Source organism: Colius striatus, chromosome 1 (genome assembly GCF_028858725.1).
Source record: "Colius striatus isolate bColStr4 chromosome 1, bColStr4.1.hap1, whole genome shotgun sequence".
Taxonomy (NCBI): Eukaryota; Metazoa; Chordata; class Aves; order Coliiformes; family Coliidae; genus Colius; species Colius striatus.
The window spans coordinates 93,486,171-93,508,577 of record NC_084759.1 but is presented as its reverse complement, the minus strand read 5'-3'; the positions used below and the strand labels follow the sequence as shown (position 1 = coordinate 93,508,577).

General features: G+C 35.4%; 1 protein-coding gene across 1 annotated transcript in view; it reads left to right on the top strand.

Moving 5' to 3' along the window:
* DYRK1A (dual specificity tyrosine phosphorylation regulated kinase 1A) overlaps positions 1-22,407 on the top strand; it is an 85,201-nt gene that overhangs the window by 11,609 nt on the left and 51,185 nt on the right. The window contains exon 2 of the mRNA XM_062001077.1: positions 17,224-17,305. Within this exon, the coding sequence (XP_061857061.1) occupies positions 17,296-17,305 (10 nt within the window). The 5' untranslated portion in view covers positions 17,224-17,295. The remainder of the gene's footprint in view (positions 1-17,223; positions 17,306-22,407) is intronic.

Below are 22,407 nucleotides of genomic sequence, written 5' to 3'. Positions count from 1 at the left end.
TTGTCTGTGCTCTTAACACGTGTTACCAACAAGTAACAAATTCTTTAACTCTTCTGCTTGCTCTCTAACTCTTCTAGTATGGATGCATCTGTTTTGTTGCTCTTTTCACTTGTACTCTTCCTGTAGTTCTTCCTCAGTCTCACTTGCTCTTTTTTCAATTTTCTGACTTTTGCTCATTCGCTTTTTTCCCCATGTCCTTTCTAGGTGCTCTCTCTCTCTTTTTCATCAGTTATTCAATGTTTTCTTCTTTTTCTTTCTTACTTGTTCTTACATTCTCTTCCTTCCCCTAGGAATGGTGCATTTGAGGGGAAAAAAAGTATCCACATTTTAAGGACTAAAACCTCTTAAAAGAAAATTAAAAACTTTCTTTTTCTTTTTTTTAGCCCCCCTCCCAAACGTGATCACAATACAATATATAGATTTCTTCTGAATCTCATGCAGTTCTGAATTTTTTACTTGAATTCTATTTTACTTTTACATAGATATGTGCACTGTTCCTTTTATCATAGAACTGTTTTGGTTGGAAAAGACCTTTAAGATCATTGAGTCCAACCACTAACCTCACACTGCTAAGCTCACCACTAAACTAAACCATATCCGTCAGCAACTCATCATGCCTCAACACCTTGTTCTGTACTTGCTTTTCATCTTAAGTAAGCGACCAGGGCGGCTGGAATTATGCTATTGTTTCACTTGTGTATTCAGATACCTAGTACTTTTGTTGAAGTTACTTAATTTTTTTTTCATAACTCTCCCTATTAGTTCTGAAAGTAAACAGAGCGCCAATTCCTTAACATATGAATCCACCCATATTTTAATAATCTAAAGTGGCTTCAAATGAAAACATGGAAGATTGGACAACACAATTGCTCTTCATAGCGGGAAAAAATGGGATGTTTTCTCCTTTACTTCTCTAAGCCTTTGGGTGGATTGAGAGAAGGAGCACCTTAAGTACCTTGCAATGCATACTTTCTCCATGCAAAATGTGATGGACAAGTCTTACTTTTGCATTCTTACATGAGAATGCACTTAAACACATACTCTGAGCTTGCACGGTTTTGTTTTGTTAGGCTAACTGTTCTAGGTCAGGTTATTAAGCAGCCTACTATCAGGATGTGCATGCTAATAGGCCAGGCACTGTTGTGAATTACAGTAGTTGTCTTTGGAAATGTTCTTACTTTTTGGTTATTAAATAAAAGTATTACTCATAAATGTTGTATCTTTTCAGTGGCTTCTGGCTTGTCTATTTGGGTTTTTTTAATCCCATCATGTTGTCTTGTGCTTTGTTTCTGATTCCAGTCTACTCTTCAGTAAACTTTGTTCATACATGTGTTACGCATGGTTTTATTTTCGTGGCTCAAGACTTTTGACTTGTGATAAAAGATACGGCATTGCTCAGTTTCTAGGAGTAGCTGAGGTTCCTTAGTCAAATAATGGTTTAGCTGCTTTAGTGTTTAGTATCTGTCTTTCCCCTTCTCCCATTTACTTGTTCAGCAATTCATTGTACTTTTGATAAACCTTGTTTCTCCTTTCCCTAACTTGCTTTGGATTGGCTGTCCCTCGTTTCAGGACTTCCCACTTTGTTGCCCTTCAGGATGTCATCCCACCTCCTTGACCCCTTCAGAAAAGGGAGGTAGACTATTCAATGTTTTCAGGCAGTGCCTGTGGCAGATATAATCTGTACAGGTGAGCATGTCTCTTGCTCTTTCCTCAACACAGAGTCACCATGAGGAACGTCTCGATGCTTTCTAGTAATTCCTGTAAATCCAGTATGAAGCTAACTTGTAATAGTTTGAATAAAAATATCTATGAGCACAAAAGGGAGAGTGGGCCTTGACTGCTCAATCCATGTAGGGATCCATCTTCCCTCAGATAAATTCAGTGAAGCGCCACTGAACTCCAGAGAGGTCTCTTATGCTCTGAAGCTAGTAAATCCCCTTTATGTTCCATTCAAATTAGCAGTGTGGGAGCCTGGCTTATTTCCAGTGTGCTTTTTTTTTTTGTGTTTTTTTTTTTTTGTTTGTTTGTTTTTTTGTTTGTTTTGGTTGTTTTTAAAGGAGTGTTGGGAAGAGGGAAATTCCAGTTTTGAAACCATTAAATATGACTTTGCTTCTAGCTTATTCTGGAAAGGAAAGGGTCAGTGTAGCGTATGGTGTTATGAACTGGGACAGAGCTCTCTGTTGTGACCATCCTAATGACTACATTGTACTGTTCAATGTTTCCTTTTTGCTGTACACTGGAAACTGGCTGTATGAAGGACTACAGAGATGAGTTTTTTTGGGTTACAATTGGTTCATTCGGTGCACCTGGTATGAGCTCTGAATCTTGCTTTTCTTATCCCTTTGCTATCAGCCTGTGATTTCATATGTTACTCTTTCATAGGTGTGTAGAAAAAATGTATTCTTTCTAAGGATACTTCTCTTGGCATCATCCACAGAGTGTGCCAGATTGCACTTACGACCTTCTTGTTGAGCTCTTTCACAAAATGCAAAAAAGAGCAGGTCTGTATGAAAAGTTATCTTTTTAGAGCAGTTGTTCTTAAGAAGCACAGTACATCATTACATGAAATACACCAGTTCAGTAACATTAGTAGAAAATGAAAGAAAAAATCTGCTGGAAAAGTGACTTTGCTTTGGAATCTTTTCATCTAGCAGGCTATTCTTGGAAGTCTGCAAGGACTTCAGTGGGACACTACAGATTTCCCTGCCTTTTTATTTCCTAGATATACCTCAGACGTGGTGATCTTGAGTGCTGTTTGGAGATATGTAAGGTCAGGATTTTAAAGCTGCTTGTGTTTTTGTGGTTTATTTTTTAATTTATCCCAATTTCCTTCCTGCAACCTGCCTTATTAAAGTAATTTTAGGAATTTTCAAGAGGAAAAAAAAAGCTACAGAAAACCAAACTCCTCTGGTCAGAATCCTAGCAAATTCTTATGCTAGCAGAGATACTATTAAATAATCAGAAAGTTGTATAATCTTAGTATGTCCCAGAAATACTTCAATGGATAATTTTCTCAAAGTTTTAGTGCAGGGTCTCCTCCTTGAACAAATGACAAGTAACTTGGAGAGCATTAGCTTGATCAGTTTATACCCTTTATTTGGATGCTGGAATTGGTGAAGTTCATATAAAGCCAAAGGTTCAACTTTTTCTATTTGGCTTCATAAAAATCTAGTTAGACGAAATTAATTGGAAAGGCTTCTGTTAGAATTTTCCTGGGCTTTTATCTTGATGAGAGATGTCTTTTAGACTTCTGTCTTATGACTGCTTTCGGAGAATATTCAGAAATGAATTCCATACATCTCCACAGTGACTGTACTCAAGAAGGGATTGAAAGCATTATCCCAAGTTGACAGGCTAAGCTTGAACTACCTTCTCAAGACTATGATATAACACAGTTATTAAAAAATAAATAAATTGCAGAGTTCTTTGAAACCTTTAAAACTTTTTTAAAAATGACACTTACTCATCATCTGTGTGGGTGAGAAGCCCAGTAAGCAAACCTGGCAAAAGTTGGTTTTCTTTTGGGTCAGTTTGTGCTGGAGTGGTGAGGACTGGGAAAAGGAGGAATGTAGGCAGAACAGCCCCACCCCCTACCACCTCCTTTTTTTTTCTTCTTCTTGTTTGTAGCAGCAAATGATTAGAATGGCTTTAGCAATTGTGTGCTACTTCATCCTTAGCCTTAACTTTTTTGTGTTGTCTGAGAGAAAGCAAAGTCTCTCACATTTGTTGTGGGCTAAAGGAGGGGCTGAGTACAGGGAGGAAGGTATGTGGTCAGTTACTGACAAAAGGTAACTTGCAAACATGATTGGGAATTTGAACTCTTGGCACTCAAATTTGGATTGAGTTACCTTATGGCAGGGTGTTTGTAGCCTTTTGTTACAGTGATAAAACCTTTTCCACATGAGAAAGTCATTGTATTCTATATTGATAAGCAGTAAATAACACAGTTTTAATGGTGACTGGCAATCAGTTCCACTTGATACGAGATTGTCTTGGTTTCTTGGTCTCTAAGGTTTTAAAATTATTAGATGGTATGGGTGGGGTATTCCATACAGTGATGAAGACTTGATGAAGAATTACTGGATGAAATTCTGAAGTTCTGTAGAAGGTCATATTAGATAAGTATGTTCTGGACTTACTGCTGTGGATTTTTTTGTTGTTTGTTTATTTTTTAAACTTGTAACAGAAAAGGCAATGATTTTGTCTAGCAGTCTCTGGTTAGCTACATGTAGCCATATTGTGTAGAGGTATAGAGAAGCCATGAATGTTTGAAATCTCTATTCAGTATTATAACAAATGTATCCTAATAAAGCTTTTATTGGTTGACGAGTACACACTATCTATGCTGGCTCTTCTCCCTGTGTGTGTGAGCATTCATGCACATGTGTATCTTGAATGGAGTATTTGAATTATTTTTAATGGATTGTAATACCATTTGAAACACAGAAAAATGCTGTAGCCTACTACATCTGAAGTAGTATCTAGATATATCTTGGGATACACTAAAATTAGTTTTAACATTAAGCTTAGAAGCAGGGATGGAGGCTTACAAGAGAAGAAAATACGACATCAGAATTTTAAATCTGAAAAAGAAGGTACATTTACATCATCACTAGATTACATGAAAATTTACTGAAGTTCATTAATTTATCTCCTTCTTCAATGAGAGTTTTCTAGGTCAGTGATTCCTTAACCAGGGAATAAGGCCATGGTAAATGCAGTACAGATGGAACTTAAAACCGTGTTGAGTTATGTTAAAAACCATTACGTTAAAATGATTTATATTTTGTTAAAAATGTTTGGAGCTGACATTGATCTGTATTCTGAGAAATGTAAAGGCTGTAGTTGTGAAGTAAATGATGTAAAGAAAATGTGCAATCTTTATTTTTTCATGTATTTATTTAGTACACTGAAGGAACAAAGAAGGGGAAACCTATTTGTGCATTTTTTTGTTGATCCACTTTGGAGACTTCTCTGTACTGTAGTTTTGGAGTGTGTTGCGATGTTATATGAGTTGGAGATTATCTCATGAGTGTGATACAAGAGTTACGGTACTTCTCCTTCAAAGATTTTTTTTTTATGTGACATGGAAATTAAGACAGGGCTGCAGATGGACTTGTAGCCTTCATTACAACACCTATCTTTTTGGGGCCTGGGTGTTGCAGGGGAATATGATACAGCTGTTTGAGAGTAGCCTAAATTGGATCACAGTACACTGTTTCTGTCCACTTTCTCCCTTGCTTAAGTGTACTTGCAAATTCTGTATCTTGCCAATTTTGCTTTACTTTTTCATGTTGGGCCAGCTTAAGAAACTAAGCAAAAAAAGGCTAATGATGTAAGTAAAGGTAAAAACTTCACTGCCACCATAGCTACCTGAAGTGTTTCATTGTGAGCTGGAAGAGTGCCAGGAACATGAGCCTCATCTGAGACTTGCTCTTTTCTTATAAGCAGTAGCCCTAAGTTTGGTCAGCTTGTGAATGCATACACTTGGTGGAAAGTTATGTTATGTTGTGTAAAATGTGCTTGGCATCATCTTTGTCACAAAACCCCAAATTTAGCCTTTTTGTTGTAGCTTTAAGGTTTTTCTTACCATTTCTTACCATTTGTGGAGCCACTGTCAGGAAATGAACCTGAAAGAGATGTGAACAGTTTTTAGTTTTGTTGTTCACTTGATTTGCTTTACTGTATATGCAGTGTGTATTCTAAAGCTTTCCAAGAAAGGGAACACATCTGTGCACCTTAGAGTTGGGAAAGATGGAGAGTGACTGCTACCCTTTCTGACAGTTTGGCGTATTCCTCAGATGGAGGGAATCTAAACTCACATTGTTCAGTTCCAATGAGAATACCTAGATCACTTGGCTTTTCTGTAGTCTGTACTAGTGTACAATAAAAACCCAAAGAAGAGAAGAGGAAACATGGCTTTCCAGTCCAGTGATGAGTGTGCTTATCTGAAGGGAAGAGGAAGAAGAAACTGTCTAGGGTTTAATTAGTGCTTATGCATTTTACAGGAAAGGGGTCCTGGGTAATGTAAAGTTGCTATGTGAATTATGAAAATGTAGCAAAACCACCAAATTAGGAATAATACACAAATAAAGTCAAGAGAGTGTGGAAGAGTATAGATTGAACATAGAATACTTTCTCATCAGTGGGATAATATTTTATTCACTCTTATTTGTTAAGAGGCTTTAACGCTGTGGGTTTTTTAATAGTGAAAGTAAGTGTCTTTGTGAATTCATATGTTGAACTGCTCTGTGATTTTATTATTTTTTTAAATGTGTATGAGTGTATGTAGTAAAAAATAGATGGTATTATGCTTATGGCACAGGTGTCTTGAATTTTGAAAACTGCATTTCCTCAGCTCCTCTGAATCAGGATCTCCTAAGATTAGTAGAAAGAACTTTCCCTGTGTGGTTGCTGAAGTAATCCAAAATAGAAATATTTTTGCTTTAGAATTTAGATTTATCTCCTACTGTTACATTGATCAACCGAGCCTGAATTAGACCTCTTCATATACTTAGGTTCAGAGAATTGTAAGGATGCTGGATTGTACTGTGGTGAAGTCATCTTTGTTCATTTTGCTTTCCAACATCAGAGAAGTTCGTAGTTGGCATGCCTGATTAAATTTATTTCTTCCAATTTATTTGTGTAGACGATTATGACAGACACAAACTATATATAGAAAAGCCTGTAAACATTTTGCTTGTGTTCTTCAGGTAAAGGTGACAGTCTATTACTATTGATATAAAACCAGATGTTAGCTGTGGTCTTAAAGGTGTTCTGTGGCAGTTTGGCAAGAACTGTTGGAGATACTTCTGCTAGGTTGCTCTGTACTTCTCTTGTACCATATTCTTAGCCTATACAGCAAACTTCATTATAGATAGGTGAAGTTTATGAGCTCCCTACTTTTGTCTTTCTGTGGTCAAATGTGGCCTGATTAGACAGTGAGCATTTTAGGCAAAGATCACCATTTTACTGTGTCACAAACCTAACACAGTGAGATTCTCTCTCCATGAGCCGTTTATTACTTTGGCACAGGACTAGAGCATGATTGCCTTAGTAAGTGTTTGGACTCCTGGCCCTGACCTGGGAAGTGCCAGTTTCAAAGGTCCAGGACATCAAAGACTGCACAAAAATGCAAATAAAATTGTCTGTGGCAAGTGGTATTATGCAGAATATAAATGTGTTAGCTTTATGCACGTGCTAAAGAAAACAATTAGATTCTTATTTACTGTATAGAGTTTTAAGCTGAAAGTCAGGCTTAGGTTCTGGATCTGTGCAGAGTCAGCAGAAAAGTGATCAAAAAAAGATGAATATTTTACATCATCCTAAATTGCAGAACGGACTTGGTGAGACTGAGGCAGGTGCCAGACATGGTGCAAGAGATGGACCTGCACTGATTGGTTAAGGGCAAGGAAGGGTGTGGGTGGTAACACAGCAGACAAATCTAAATCAGTTTTAGCTTTTGGGGAATTGCAACCTGAGAATTCTTATTTAAATGGAACAACTCAGTTTATTCACCGTCAATTTTGAATGCATATGGTTGTCATGATGTCTGAACTTGACCACTGTCAATTTTCAAAGCTATTGAACTTCATATGAACTACTATTTGAAAGCATGTTGTACAAGATTTTTAAACATGGTGCTGCTGTACTGACACATCTGGCAAAAGCTGGAACTTGCTTTTTGGTTTCTAGGTTAAAAAGAGCTGGAAGAGCAGCTGTGGTTATATGTAATTTTGGAAATAAGAGATTCCTCCTCTTTAAACAGCTTATATTTTCTCTTTCCCATCTGTAAACTTAAGGTCCCGGTTACTTGGTCAATATCCTAAAATACTAGAAATAATCCTAAAATTCTTTATAAGGACTTTTAACATTGGTAGATTTAACCAGAAGGCAAATCTGAGTTCTGTAAGCAAACTTAAGTCATTGTTATGTTCTTGTTTACTACACTTGCACAGCTACTTCATGTTCCATTTTAGGTACCGTCTTTGACATACGTGAAAAAAGAGAAATAGTGTGGTGGGTGTTTTGAGTTGTACAAATAGAGAAAAAGGGTTATACATCCACTTTGAAGAGTGTGCTTAGAGTTACTTTTAGGAATAGCCATTTGTGAACTAAAACTGCTTTGATTGCTGGTGTTTACCTGTTAAACCACTCTATTCCCTTCACCTTGCTGGAGGTGGAATGTGTATCCTATTTCTGAAGTAGAGTTGGACTACTTTAATACAGATCGGAAGCTTGTGAACTTGTCCTGCATAAAACCTATTGCCTCATTATAAGACAGATTGTGTCTTCTCTGTTTCCCTGAGAGAAGAAAAGAAAAGGAGAAAGCTTAGAGCAGAGGCCATACTCTGTGGCAGACTTTTAAAATGATTGTGTTCTAGATTTAGTAATTTTAATATTTTTTCTCTGAGTTCCTGGTGAGTTGAGCATCAGAATGGTGATGTGGCTGAAGCCCTGTTAAAAAGACTTAATGATTTCACTAGCTCATTGGTTGTTTAAGGGCTAGACATTTTTATGGTGTTTGTTTTTTTTTTTTTTTTTTTTTTTTTGTTAGAAACTGTTTGCATGTGAGTTCTGCAAGATTTCTAGGGTGATAAAAGTATGTAGTTCTAACTGAAGAAATTTCTCTCTTTTTCTGCACCTTTTAGATGCAGTGGCTTAGAAACATCTCTGAAAAAGTGTTTCCCAGAAAACCTAAGTGGGTGAAATCTGATAGATTCATTAGAGAAAATTCTGACATTTGAAAACTTAATTTTAGTTTATTTTGATACATGGGGGAAGTAAGGCAAGCTTTTCAGCCTAAACTGAAGCTTGGATGGTTAAATGTGACTTATGTTAAAATGGAAAGAGTATCAGCAGTACTTCTCCGTTATCACTTTTCATATCGGAAGTATAGCAGAAGATAAGGGGATTTAAGGGATAAAGTCTGGTTTAAGACCCAGGCATATGGTTAATATGCAAAGAGAGAGTACCTGGTATGTGTATGCCTATCCAGTCTAAGTCTCCTGAATGATGACAGGAAAAGGTAGATTGTGGCATTGCATTGGTCAATGGGAGCTGTTATACAGTAATCAATTAAACAGATAGTCCATGATGTGTTTTGAAAAGGTTAAAAAGTATTTAGAAAGGCACACAAACCAATGTATGGCTGAAACAAGATGCTTACCCAAAGTCTTCTAAGTAGGCACCATCTATTTAAGGAGCTAGCCAGCAGTTCACAGTTGTGTGTGGCTCGTTGGTTTGGTTTATTTTTTCATTTGTAAGCCAGTAGCTGTGCATATCTCCATGTATTAAAATATTTTGGAAGCTTTCAAGATTAAAGTTTCTACTGTATCAGGGCAACAAAATCTAGGTTGTTATAAATGTTACTTGAAATCTGTAACTTTAGATCGTCTTTGAAAGTAACATCGGAACTATCTCCTGCCAAAGTTGAAATGGAGAAGTGGTCTTATTTCATTTAGACATATGATAGCTGCTGTACAGATCATTTCCCAGGAATCTGTATAAGTGTATTAAGTATTTTTATAACGGAGTTTGTTGTGGTCCGAGTAAGATTTTATATTCTCTCTGGTGTTGATCAATTCTGTTACAGTAGTATTTACTGAAACATGAGGGTAACCTATGAATTTATTAATTTCTGGTTCCTGTTACATGTATCTTGCAGCTCAGTGTGGAATTCACCATGCTTTAGGGCAGAGTTAAAGGCGGAAAAGAAAACAAAACATTAAAACAAGCAAACTGTAATGATGTTAAAACCTAGTAACTTTTCATTTGATAAGGATGGATCACTTTCTCAAGAGACTTCAGCTTTCTGTATGGTAGTATTTTGTTTTAAAGTCTTGGTAGCTGTGAAAATACACTCTTACCTCTCATATGCATAATGTGTGTGTGAGTGTGTGTGTGTAACTATGCATATGTATAATGCAGTTTTTGAGAGGTAAAAGCATTTCAGTACACATTGCTTGTCTGGAGAGCACTACAAGTACTGTCCTAACTCTAGGATTAAAAGGTTGAAGAAGCTGGATCTGAGTTCTCCCTCTCTTGATAGTTCTCTGAGAAGTAGAGTCTGTTTTCTAAATAAAGGGTACAACAAAGACTGGAAGCATTTCATTACCACTAAATTGGAAGAATTGTTGTAGTAATATCCAGATTGTAGTAAAAATCTGTAAATTGAGTGATATTTGGCCACCTTCGTGTAGGAATTCTAGGTGTTCCTTTAATTCTTTGCTTGCTTAGTGACTGAAAGAAAACAGGGAGAAGTATGAAGGTCCTACTCTCTTGAGACTTTTATGTCTTAAGTTCTAAACTGATGAATGCAAATATACAGTGGCATATGTTTTGCTTTGCATTTTTTAAGGTCTTTACCAAGCACAAGGAACAGAAACAGTTTTTGTAAATGAAATGATCAATCTTTTTGAGGTCATCTGTAGGAAAATCTTGACTCTGAAAAGCATTTCACATCTGAGAGCACATTGCTTTGGATAAACTAGTTTACAGCCCTCATGGATGTTCTACTTTGAAATACAACTTTACTCACAGGCTACTATTTAGCTCATGTTTAATGTTAAACTCAAATAGCTTTATTTCTCAGAAAATATCAGTTAAATCCCTGCTTATCAGATGTCACCTTTTAAGGAAATCGTGGAAGGATGCATGTGTTACATTAAAAGAATCAGATTGTAACATGTTTTTTTAAGATGACACAGAAATAATAATAATAAAAAAAATCTGGATCTTCATGCTTCTGTGGGTTTGAGGTGGTATTATTTCCAGAATCATGTAAATGGGACTCTAGAAATTGCATTTGTACTCAGTGAGGCCATTAAACAGTATAGAAGCAAGTACTTGGTTCTAAGAGTTCAGTGCGGTCCAAGAATTTTGATTGTTTTGTCATGATTGTCTTGCAGGGGATGGACAATTCTCACTGTGGCATCTGTTTGTTGAGGGAGAGGAATGTAACACAATGTCTGGATTTGCTGTTCCAAAACAGTTAAAATGTGACCATGTGTGTTTTCCTTGACACTATTAAGTGTGTGGAAAAAAATGTCTCTCCCCTCTAATTTGTAGTTCCTTATATGGTCAGTATGTTGAAAAATATTTAAAGTTTGTGCTTCTGAAATTAATATTTTTAGTCAATGAGTAAGGAAAGAAGCATATGCAAATCATCTAAAAATCTCAAGTATTTAAACTTTTATATTAGCGTGTGTGGGGTTTTTTTCCCTCCTTTTTTTTTTTTTTTCCCATTTGTTTTTACCTTCTCTCTCCAAAATTGTCTCAGTTTAATTCTTCCTAAAACTGTAGGCTTTATTCTGGGGTTCACATGAAGATAAATATTTAAAAAGCAATTCCGAATTGTCTGCCTGAAGGGTTCAAGTTTTACACTGTTCAGTTCCTTCATATGCAAGGGAAGCAGTATGGTTTTTTTAAATTTTTACAAGTTATGCATTTCTTTTGATAAAAGGGTTTAAAAAAATGTATGTTATAAATCAGAGATTCAGATTGCATTCTGAAGTCTTACTGAATTAATACTGTAATGACACCATTGTAGGTCCTTCTGTGATAAAATTAGGTGTGCTTCTGTGTTAGTATTTTGACACCAATACTGACAGAAAAAGCCCCTAGCTTTTTATTCATCATGCTAGGCTTCTGTACCTCTGTTGTGGACCAGATCAGAGAACTAATACAGGATAAAAATTAGTGATTTCTTTTTTTTTTTTTTATCTTCCCCTCCCTACCGCGCTCTGTTTTTCCGCCTGGGACAGTTCCTCAGTGCAGTTTGCTGCGTGACCCTGTAATGTTAGCACTGTATCAGCCAAGTAGTTAGTGGTACTGCTGCTGAACTTGGTCTACTGCAACTGTAGTTCTGCCTTTGCCAGGTTTTGATTTGGGTGTGAAACTCTGTGATTTCAGTGAAGCTACTTGTATGTGCTTTCACACTTAAAGAATGGGTTATTGCATCATGTGTTGTATATTTAGTGTTTGGAACACTGAAAAGAATTTGAAGGCATGAACCCAAAATTGATGGTAGAATGTATTTTGTTTTTCATGCAGTTGTTTCACAAACACATCACAAACACTGATCTAGAAACTCGCGTAGTCTTCTAGTTTAGCAATGTGCCTTTAAAACTCATTCGGAGTACAAAGTATAATATAAGCTCTTAGGAGTTAATTTAGTATAATTTCTGTTTTGGCCGTGGCTGTCTTTTAACCTTAACTTGGAAACTCGTCATGTATAAAAATGTCCTCTTCCCAAAATTTTAGCATTGCCTTTCTTAAGCATGGAGTAAACTGACATACAAACATTACTGTGCTCATAGTTATGTTGAATATGTAGACTAAACTGGAGAGGAATATTACTATTTTTCTTCTTGAATTCTGAATTTTAAAATGTAAAGATAGTCTTAATGTAGCTGCTGACCATTTCAGTGAATACTTTCAGCCAATGTGTTTTCCGTAATAGCAAAGCATTTAAACCTAGAGATGGGGATGTGTCAGTTCTTTGGGAAGATGCTAAATGTGTTGCAGATCATGAATTACTCATATTTTGTTTAGCACTCAGTATATTGGTTATCAGGTATAGAAACATGCAGGTTACAATAAAAGTGGAGGGATATGTTGAGTTTTTGTGCTGGAACGATATCTGCTTTTCATGTTGTGTATGGGATTTTCTGGGTGAATGTGAGATGATGAACTGAGTTCTGGTTTGTATGTTGGATATGTGTAGTCTGATTTTTATTTTCTTTTTCTTTTATTTTTTGAGAATTATATGTAACATCACATCCTCAAGAACAGAAGCAGCAAATGCACATATATGTGTATTTAGTTTTCAAATGTATGGTAATTAGTACATCCAAACACATAAGATTTTGCCTAATAACACGGCACACTGTATTTGCTAGATGCTGTAAAAACAATGATATTGGAATTCCTCAATTGCGTATCTCTTAGAACCAGTCCTGGAAGATGATAGCCACTAGCACGCTATGAGAATTATTTGATTGTTTTAAATTCCATTACTATTGGTTGTATTTCACGTTTTATTATGCAGAATTTTAAATAACACACCAAATGTGGTGTATTTGGTGAATCTTTTTCACTGTATGTCTTATGTCAAGCAACCTCATTGGTTTTCCTTCTGTAGTTTCAAGAATAGGCTGTTGAGACGTAGAATAATAACAGAAGGTTTATATATGTCTAGATCTATTCTATAGCAGCATGTTAATAGTCTCAATTTAATGGTGTACACATCAGGATAATTTTCCTAGTAAATACATAAACATTTTTGCTTCTGAGTAAGTATTTATATTTCATGTTGCTAGCAACAGGCCTGCCTGCATTTACCGAAGGTCAGTGACCTGAATTATGTTCATCTCTCACAACAGTGTGTGCAGTCATAAGATATGCAGCAATTTCTTCGATGCTTCGTGAGTGTGACTTTAGAAATTATAAAATAACCTTTTCACAGAGGAAGAACTTCAAGAACTTTGTTGTGATTAGTTTGCAAAAGATGCCATATTGAATCTTACGATGCACAGTGGTGCTGAATAAAGAAATGAAATCTGTATATGAAGTGTTTTAATTAATAAAATGTAAAAAATAAATCCATCCTCTGCAGACTTTCCTTTTAATTCAAGCTCTTGGATGTGCAATTGTTGATATTAAAAAAAAAAAAAAAAAAACAAAAAAAAACCCCAACCAACCAACCAACCAAAAGAAACTCCTGGAAAACCAACCTGTATTTAAATTTTTCATGGAAAGAATTCTTCATATATGGTTAGAAGTAAGGCAAAATGGTAGTGAAAGATGGCCTTTCTTTAAAAGTGTTTATGGTAGTTGCCTTGTACATTTTGCAAAATTGCATTGGTTAGAATTGAGTAGAATCTTGTAACTTTACATGCTTTAAATTAATGTCTATTACAGTAACTAAATATGCAACATATATGACTAGAAGTAATTTGAAGCAATGAGTGGGTGCTCTTAAGAAATACACAGGAATGAAACAGTCCTCTAAGGCTAATAGGCAAACTAGGCTTAAGGTGTAAGGAAATGTCAGACACTCACGATAGCTTTATTTTTTTCCATCTTTATAGTATGATGGAGTGTTACCTCGAATAAAACGTGCTCACCATCTTTGGCTTATCTAACTAAACATTTTGTAGTAAAGCCGAACTCTACACTTAAAATTATTCATGAATGTGGAGTGGCTTTGGATAGGTAATCCCATTATCTGTATTCTGAGGAGATCAGGGGAGCATTGTGTGGATAGGAAAGATGAAGAGCAGAAAGCAGTGGTAATTAAAACAGGAAATAAAAGCATGAAGTAAAGTTTTAGCATGGTAGCTTCATACACAGTCAATTTCTAAGAACTTTTCACTTTGTTTAAATGAAAGACTTCAGCTTTTATTCATTTGTTTGCTGTACCAATTTCAATACTTTGTTTTTCAACACCTTTCTTGTTTCTCTTACTCTACTCCTTTATTTCAAATTCACTTTTTTTCTATACCAGTAAGTAGATCAAACTGGATTCTTGAAGCCCAGTAAATGTTATTTCTAAGGAGTTTATTCTAACAATGATCTTACAGACTCTGTGTGATGACTGGGATTTGTTCTTGCCTCTTCTTATCATCACTTCATTATCTAAACCAGGAAGCCCTTATACAGACTGTGTAAAAGGCCTTCTGGTTTTAAGAACTTGACCTTGCAGTGGCACAACAGAAGACACATAGTTTGAGTTTTATGTGTTGCCCCTGCAGCTATTGTATGCAAATTGGTTATGTCTTTTTTTTTTTAAAAAAAGCTTAAAATGTTATGCTTCTAGTTGTGTGTCTGTGATACTGTTACTGTCACAATAACTCAGTGTATTTGTTCTCTGGTAATATTTTAAAATGACTCTTAATGTTGTGGATCCCTTCTGAGAATACAGTGCTATAGTAGGGATCTGCCTTTCCACTCCAAGTCTTAATTTCACATTACTTGTCCAGTTCTATAGAACATAATAACTGTTGTAGACTGAAGATACGCATTGGTTTGTGAGGGATATGTTTTGCTGGTTAGCTATGAAGTGGGTGAATGTATTGGTTCCTTGTTAACTACTTCATAGTTAGATCAACATCTCTGTTGTTAGTAGCTCTAATGTCGTCTTATAATTTCTAAAATAATTCAGGTCTGTATGTGGTACCTTTTCCCGTTTGGTTCTTCAGTTCTTATGCTTCTGTGAATTCTTTGCCAGATAAATACTTCTCAGAGTTAGTATTATAAAGTGATCTTAAAATATTCTAGATTAATTTCCTGTCAGCAAAAAGCATAGCTTCTTGTGTATGAAGTTGCTTTACTGCTTTGGCAAAATCAGCCATGTCGTTTCAAGTTGTGTAGCTATAGCTTGGTAATCTCTGTATTTCTGGTATAGTGTGTTCTTAACTGATTTTCTCCCCTTATGGTTGCAGTCAGTTTGATAAAACATTAGGCTGTTGCAAAGCACTACAGATGTACTACTGTACTGCTTTTGGAGCTTAGCATTCCTATTGTAGAACTGACAGAAGACAATGTATCAATACTTCATAATCTATTTTGTCTGAAAATCAACTACCTTTGCTCAAACTGTTTGTTGATAGCTCAAACTAAATTGAAACTGACCTTATACTGATGCAAATGAGAGGTGATCCCTGCTCAATTGGAGCTACAAAATGGTAAAGATGAAAGAGTGATGTCTTCAGTCTGTGCAGCTACTACAGTGAAAGGTTTTCTGTAGTCTGTATATTGGCCAGAGAGAGCTTTCAAGAAATGGAACTATAGCCCTGTAGCCTTCAGACACCCATGTAGACTGGGCGTATCTGGTGCTCTAGGACTTGTTTGCTGAAATCCAGAGACTAGTGTAAAGAAGAGAAGAGTTTTCTCTTCCTTTCTTCTTGTTTTTGAATAAAAGTGACTGCTTCTGCCGAGTTTAGTGGTAGTAAGCTCAGTGCAAGACATTACGTCTTTCTGTGATGTATACACTTAATAGCATATGTATCAGGCTGAATCTTTTGTCCAAATTTAAGCAATTTAGGCATGAATGCCTAGTTTGTAGGATCTTGTGTAGCCTTAGGCAGTACTTGATCAGCCTTGCCAAGTTTGTGGCTACTGTGTGGCAGTGACATTTTTGATCTCTCTGGAACTGAAGCAGTGAAAAACCAAGGCTGTTGATTCATGATGTGGAATGGCTAGTTTTTGTTGAGTCCCATGGTGGCAGAAAAGCTAGCTGGGCTTAGGGTATAAGCAGTGCTTAAATAATCTATGGAGAAATGAACTGCAGTGCTTTCTGCTCAAATTGTAGGATCTAAGGGCATTTTAGGCAAAACACTCTTTTCTTGGACTTGCATATATCAAGAGGTATTTAAATAGTAATAATCTAGACTCTGCAGTTTGAGCTGTTTGGTAATTCGCAGAGGTCCTCTAAAATTCTCACTAATTTAGAAGTGGCTTTGATATTTTCATAAGTTGTAGAGTATCAATGATACTTTGCTGGAAAAAAAATGAAAACAAAGTACTTGAAAAAGAAGTTTGAGCAGGGGTTTGTTAGGTGTTGGGTGTTAGTTTCGTGTTTGTTGTTTTGGAGTTTTTTTGCATACTTCCACCATTCTTTCTAATTTTCATTAGAGATTTCTTCCTAGAAACTTAATATCTCTTTGTAGAAAGTGATAATTTTATTACTCTGAGAATAATTTGGTGTATGGTGAACCTAATTCAGTTTCATATGAGATGAGGAAAAAAATGGACTTGTACATTTATATATTTATATACACTTTCAGTTCTATGGTTTGTATAGATATAGTCCTGAGTGTCTGTAAAACTACACATATTTAGGGGCTTTGCAAAGATGGGTAACTATCAATTCTTTCACCTTTGCAGGTTTGAGAAGAGCTTTTTTTGGACGATCTTAATTTTCAGAACCGTTCAGTGACCGTTCAATTGAAATTTAAGTTAATCTCTGAAATTTTGGCACTTAGAAGAATTAGAAAAAAATCTGATAACAGATCAGATGTCAGTGGAAGATAGTATTTGTAATGCCTGTCTCTACTTTTACTGTTGGAAAACTTAATTTTTTTTGTTTACCTCTGTGGTTATACCTGAGAGCTAGGATTGAACTAAGCACAATGTGGATCTATTGGAATGGAACTTTGCATTTCTTTAGGTGTCTTATTAGTTTATATTTACATTTACTTCTTTTTTTCTTCATTTTAGAGTGTTGTTTGCTGCTGGACTCCCCCTGTCCCCCACACCCCCGCAGGATGATATGAGACTTGAAAGAAGACGATGCATACAGGTGATTTTATTTTCAAGGGCTTTTAGAAGGGAAGATCTCAGATGTTCTCAATGTACTTTTTATTTCTATTCTATTACCTGTACCCTAAAATTATGTTATTCCTACCTTAGTAGAATATTTTAAGAACCTGCAGAATTTTTAAGTGTTTCTTTGGCCTTTGAAACTCTTCTGCATTTCTCTAGGAAGAAAATAGTTTCCCTGAATGGTAATATTGTTTCCAAAGCTTGCAAGCAAAGGGTTTGCTTTTAAAGATGCTGACTAAATGTACTGCTTTTAGACTTGTCTTGTTTGTTATTACCTCCTTTTAATGCCCCCGCTTGCCAACAGATAGATGTATGTCACCTATTTGGTGACGTGCTCCTTCAATCACTCATTAACTCTTCAAAAAGAAATATTATGGATCCACCTGAAAAACTGCATAAGAAGTAGCTAAGAGTTCATTATACCTTATTACATGCTTATGTCCAGTTACTGTAAGATTTCTCAAGAACTTAGGATAGAATCTTTGATCATTTTTGAAAGCTACTAGTGATTCTTAAAATGGATGTTTTAGTAAATTTTTCTATTTCTTTGCTAATCAAAATGCTCTTAAGTGCCAAGTGTATTTCAGATTAAACAGCTTATTTTTTTTCATAAACAGTGGTACTGTTTTGCTGGAAATACAGTTAATATTTTGACATGAAAAATCATGATCAGCAGAAGTAAAATAAATTTGATGTTGTATGGGAGGATTGATGTAGTTCCTTATACGCACATGCCTTATTTAAGCAAAGAACAGTGACTTATATTTTGAGACCTATAACAGTGAAGCACACATAAGACAGGTATTCCTTTTGCTTGTTCAGCTTTAAAACCCATGAATCCTTGGAGCTTGGGAAAAAAAAAAACCCAAAAAAACCGCTAGATAGATTTACGTATGTGTGCAGATCATCTCTTGATTGACAGTTTTCAGTTGCATCAGCTGTTCATGCATAAACAGCTTTAGAGGGTATATTTACATGGAGCATGTTGGATTAAGACCAAGATGCTGTAAGTGGATATTTCATTCTGTGAAAACTAAACATTCGTTCATTTCAGTTCAATATTTGTAAGTTGTATGTTTATGACTCAAATAAAACTGAGTCTAAATTCTAAAATTAGGTGAGGCAAAGACAAGGAAAGAAATAAAAATACTCCAAAGAAGAATAAGAATATTTCCTTTATTTTAAATATATATATCTAGAGAAATAGCGTTTAAAGTCTCTGAATCTAATATTTTGATTCCCTGTCAAATTTGTGAAGCTCTGTCTAGTAGGCACTTATTTTCTTGTTGTGGTGTAGACGAAAGTGTTGGCCAACTTAACTATTGAGAAATTATTTGAAAGCTTTAAAAGTATTCATCCTACAACTGAAAAGAGATATCATATCATGAAATAGTATCTTATGTGTCTTAAAGTGTTTGAGAGAACAAAGTTTCATGTGTAGTACATGAATCTGATTTAAAACTTAAACACTTTCAGTTTTGGTCAGGATTTCTGGTAACGGTGAGATTGTAGATTTATAAGCTTAAGGAATATAAATGTCTACAAGATTTTGGATTTATGTAGTAATTCCAAGTTTTAAAGCCCAAATTCTTTCTTTAGATTTCTCGTAATAGAAAACAGAGTGAAAAACAACGGTACCTTGACAAAGACTTTCAGGCTTCAGATGCGTCATAGAAGTTGGAAGTTAGATTTATTTGCAGTTTTCTATATATTAGGAGAGCCAATACTAGTATGATGAGGTTCTGAGAATAAACATGATTTGCATGCCTTAAAATGAAAAGATGTACTGTAATTACTTTGTGATGCAGGAACAACAAGAGTCATATGATGTGTCTGCTTATACCTTTCTCAAATTCAAAGTAGCTAGTGAGAGCTCAGGCCACAAATTGAAAGGTTTTTGTCATTGTTGAGGATGATTCTTTCGCATTTTCAACGAGGCTTGGCTGTGAGGGTGACTGATCTGGGTGACTGATCAGAGGTGCTGGCAATGTCTAAGCTATCTTTGGCTAAGGGATGAAAGCTTCTATAAGGTAAATAAATGCTTGTTATAGTGAGCATCACTTCATTTCACTGGAAACTGACCTACTCAAATCCTAAAATTAACCACAATGTAACTCGGGGAAACAATCCTCTTGAGGAAGAGAAAATTTTCACTTTTTCTGTCAGAGTAGTTGAATTTTAGATTACCACTTAAGCTGAAAACATAGAAATGTATTAAGGTCCACTATTTTTTTAAAAAAGTGAAAATATGAAGAAATTGGATCTTTAATCTTATTTTCTAATTTGGCTAACCAAGAAAGCGAATTTGCAGCATGTCTGACTTCTCTTTTTACCCTGTTCTTAGCACCTATGATATGTAGACCACAAGGAGAAGGGCACAAGATACTCTTTGGAGAACTGAAAAGTTTTCAGTAATTTCTTTTTGTCAGTCTTAGTAACTTATAGATTTTATAGGATCTATACTTCTTTTCTGTGAAACATTTTACAAAAAGTCAAGCTGATGGTTCAGCTCTTTATAGGAAGAACTATATGTTTCAGACTTGAATGCTTGCGCATTATGAATTCATGTTGTGATACCAAAGCTAATACCACAGAATGATATTTGTGATAAAAAAGTTATTTTCAGAATGTGATTTTTTTTTTCTTCCTCTTTACTTATTTGTTCTTTGAAGGTCAGTCTCTCCAGTACACTTTCTAAAAGGAAGGAACTGTAAGTGGCAATGCTATTAATGCCATTGTGATTGTAGTTACTATGCTGATAATCATATTAGTAAGTGTTAACTTTATGTTGTAGTAGCATAACATTTTGGTATTCTACTCCATACTTGCAAGCAGGGATTCATCTTGTGTTTAGAAGTTAATGTTTTCAAAGTGATTGCTAGACCTTGTCCTGCACCTGTTAGGCAGAGTATGATTGTGTAATTGGTTGTTACTTTTTTTCCTCTTTTGTGGAGGATACCTTACAAAACCAATCTGGTTTTCTAACAAAAGAGCTTTCTAGTTTTGGCTTTGATTTTTCTAGTTAGCTGCAGAGTAGGAATATGCAACGAAAAATAATTAGTTGTCTGTTTAAAGACCTTAAAGCTTCTTGTCTTCTCTTAACCTTTGTAAGAACAGGACTCTTATCTCAGTTGAGATCTATTAAACCACAGTAGAAGTTGCAGAAGGATCCATTCCTTAGCACTACATGCTGATCCTCTCTCTCCAAGGAGATTAACTGGTAACAGTTGTTGAAGCATTGTTTTTGAAAGCAGAAGGGAAGGAAAAAGAGTCTGTATATTCTGAACTGCTTTTTGATGATGATGCACTTTGTATTAAAACACAACACATACCTCTTCCTGATTTAGATCTCCCACAAGACCACCGAACAATATTGTTTGGGACATTTCTGCATAGTAAGAGCAGCATGGAAACAGGATAACTGTTGTCAGTTATGTCTTGGACATATATAGTATATAAATGTTGTAATATTTTTGTCCAGTTCTTTTGCCCACATAAACCGATCCAGGGGTTTGATCATGTAAAATCATTAAAAAGAAGTGTAGGGTGGTTATTTTATCTCCAATTGTGTGTTAGAATTTATTATGTATTAACTTAATTTTTTTAGCATGAGGTAGATAAAAATAAGATAAATTTTTTTATAAAATTCTTCTCTTCATCATGAAAATGTATTGAATGCATGAGAGATGTTAAGAACCAAGGAAGTGATATAAAATAGAAAAGATATATTCAAGTTTGATAAAATATTGAAAATGATCATATTGCTCTTAACTGTAAAAAAAAATATGGAAGAGTAAGATGAAATTTAGAATTGGGTTGCATCTCTCGCATCTCATTCCTAAAATTTTAGGTACTGATTTCATTGCGCCTGTAGCTATTTTGAAGACTATTTTTTTTATATGTGATGGTAGTGAAAAAAAACCCCAAGCAATAAAGGAAAAAAAACCCCACTGTTACTCTGTAGTCAGAAAAAAATTCTGTCCAATATCGTTGCACTGTATTTTGAAGTTCATCTATATTACCTTAAACTAGATCTGCTGATATGCCTTTGAACTAGTTTGTTGAGAGCTACTTTAAGGTTTACCAGGAAATTCCAGAAATTTACTGGGGCATCACTTTTTTATCAGTTACCTGCATCTTCTTGTGGAAATTATGACTATACTATCTATGGTTCCACTTAAGTAATTGCATACCTGACACGTCTTTTGTGAGATGTATGTTGTTGGCATAAACCCAGAACTAAGTTGTAAAGTGGCAAACATTTGACCCATGTTCTAATTCTGTACAGAAGCATGATACAGGCTGGTTCTGGTTTTGTTTCTGGTTGATGACTTTCATGCCAGCTGGATGGATTCTGTTGGTCATTAGTTTGTTAATGTATTTGACTGTATCATTACAAGCAGTTTTTGTTGGATATTCAGATCTTGGCTAGGCAGATAAACAGAAGTTTAACATAAACAGAAGATACCAAGAAAATAATGTAAGAGACAGTTGCTCATTAGTAGTTAAAGTTTTAAATATAGATAGCTAATGAGAACTTTGCAGGAATAAGAATGCTTTTAGGGTTAACCACTATTTTTACATAGATAACTCCCTTTGCAGGAGTTGTTAGTGCTGTCTTTCTGCCTGTTAGTTTTTTGTCAGCTGTTGAGAGAAAACGGTCAGGAACCAGTTGAACACAGTTGCTTTCTGAAGGGCAACAGTTGTCATATTGAAAGTGGAAGTTTTGCTTTTCAGAGGTGGAGTCATTGACCTCAATGAATGATAACCTTGAAGTCAAGAGACTAGATTAATGCTCTACTTTCTGTATTTGAGATCAGAAATGTGAAAACCTGGACAGCTAAAGTTAGATTCGTGCATCCATATTTAAAAAGAATTTGCCTATTTAAAAGAAAAGGGATTTTTTTTTTCCCCTCCTCCAAAATTGCTTAGTACCTGTGATACTGAAAATTAATATTTCAACCTCAGTCCTCATCTAAGAGGAAACAAATGACAAAAGTCCCGTTCCACGGTTTTGGCATGGAAGTATAGCCTGCTGGAGAAAGCTACTTTTCTTATTCAGGAACAGACTGAAACATC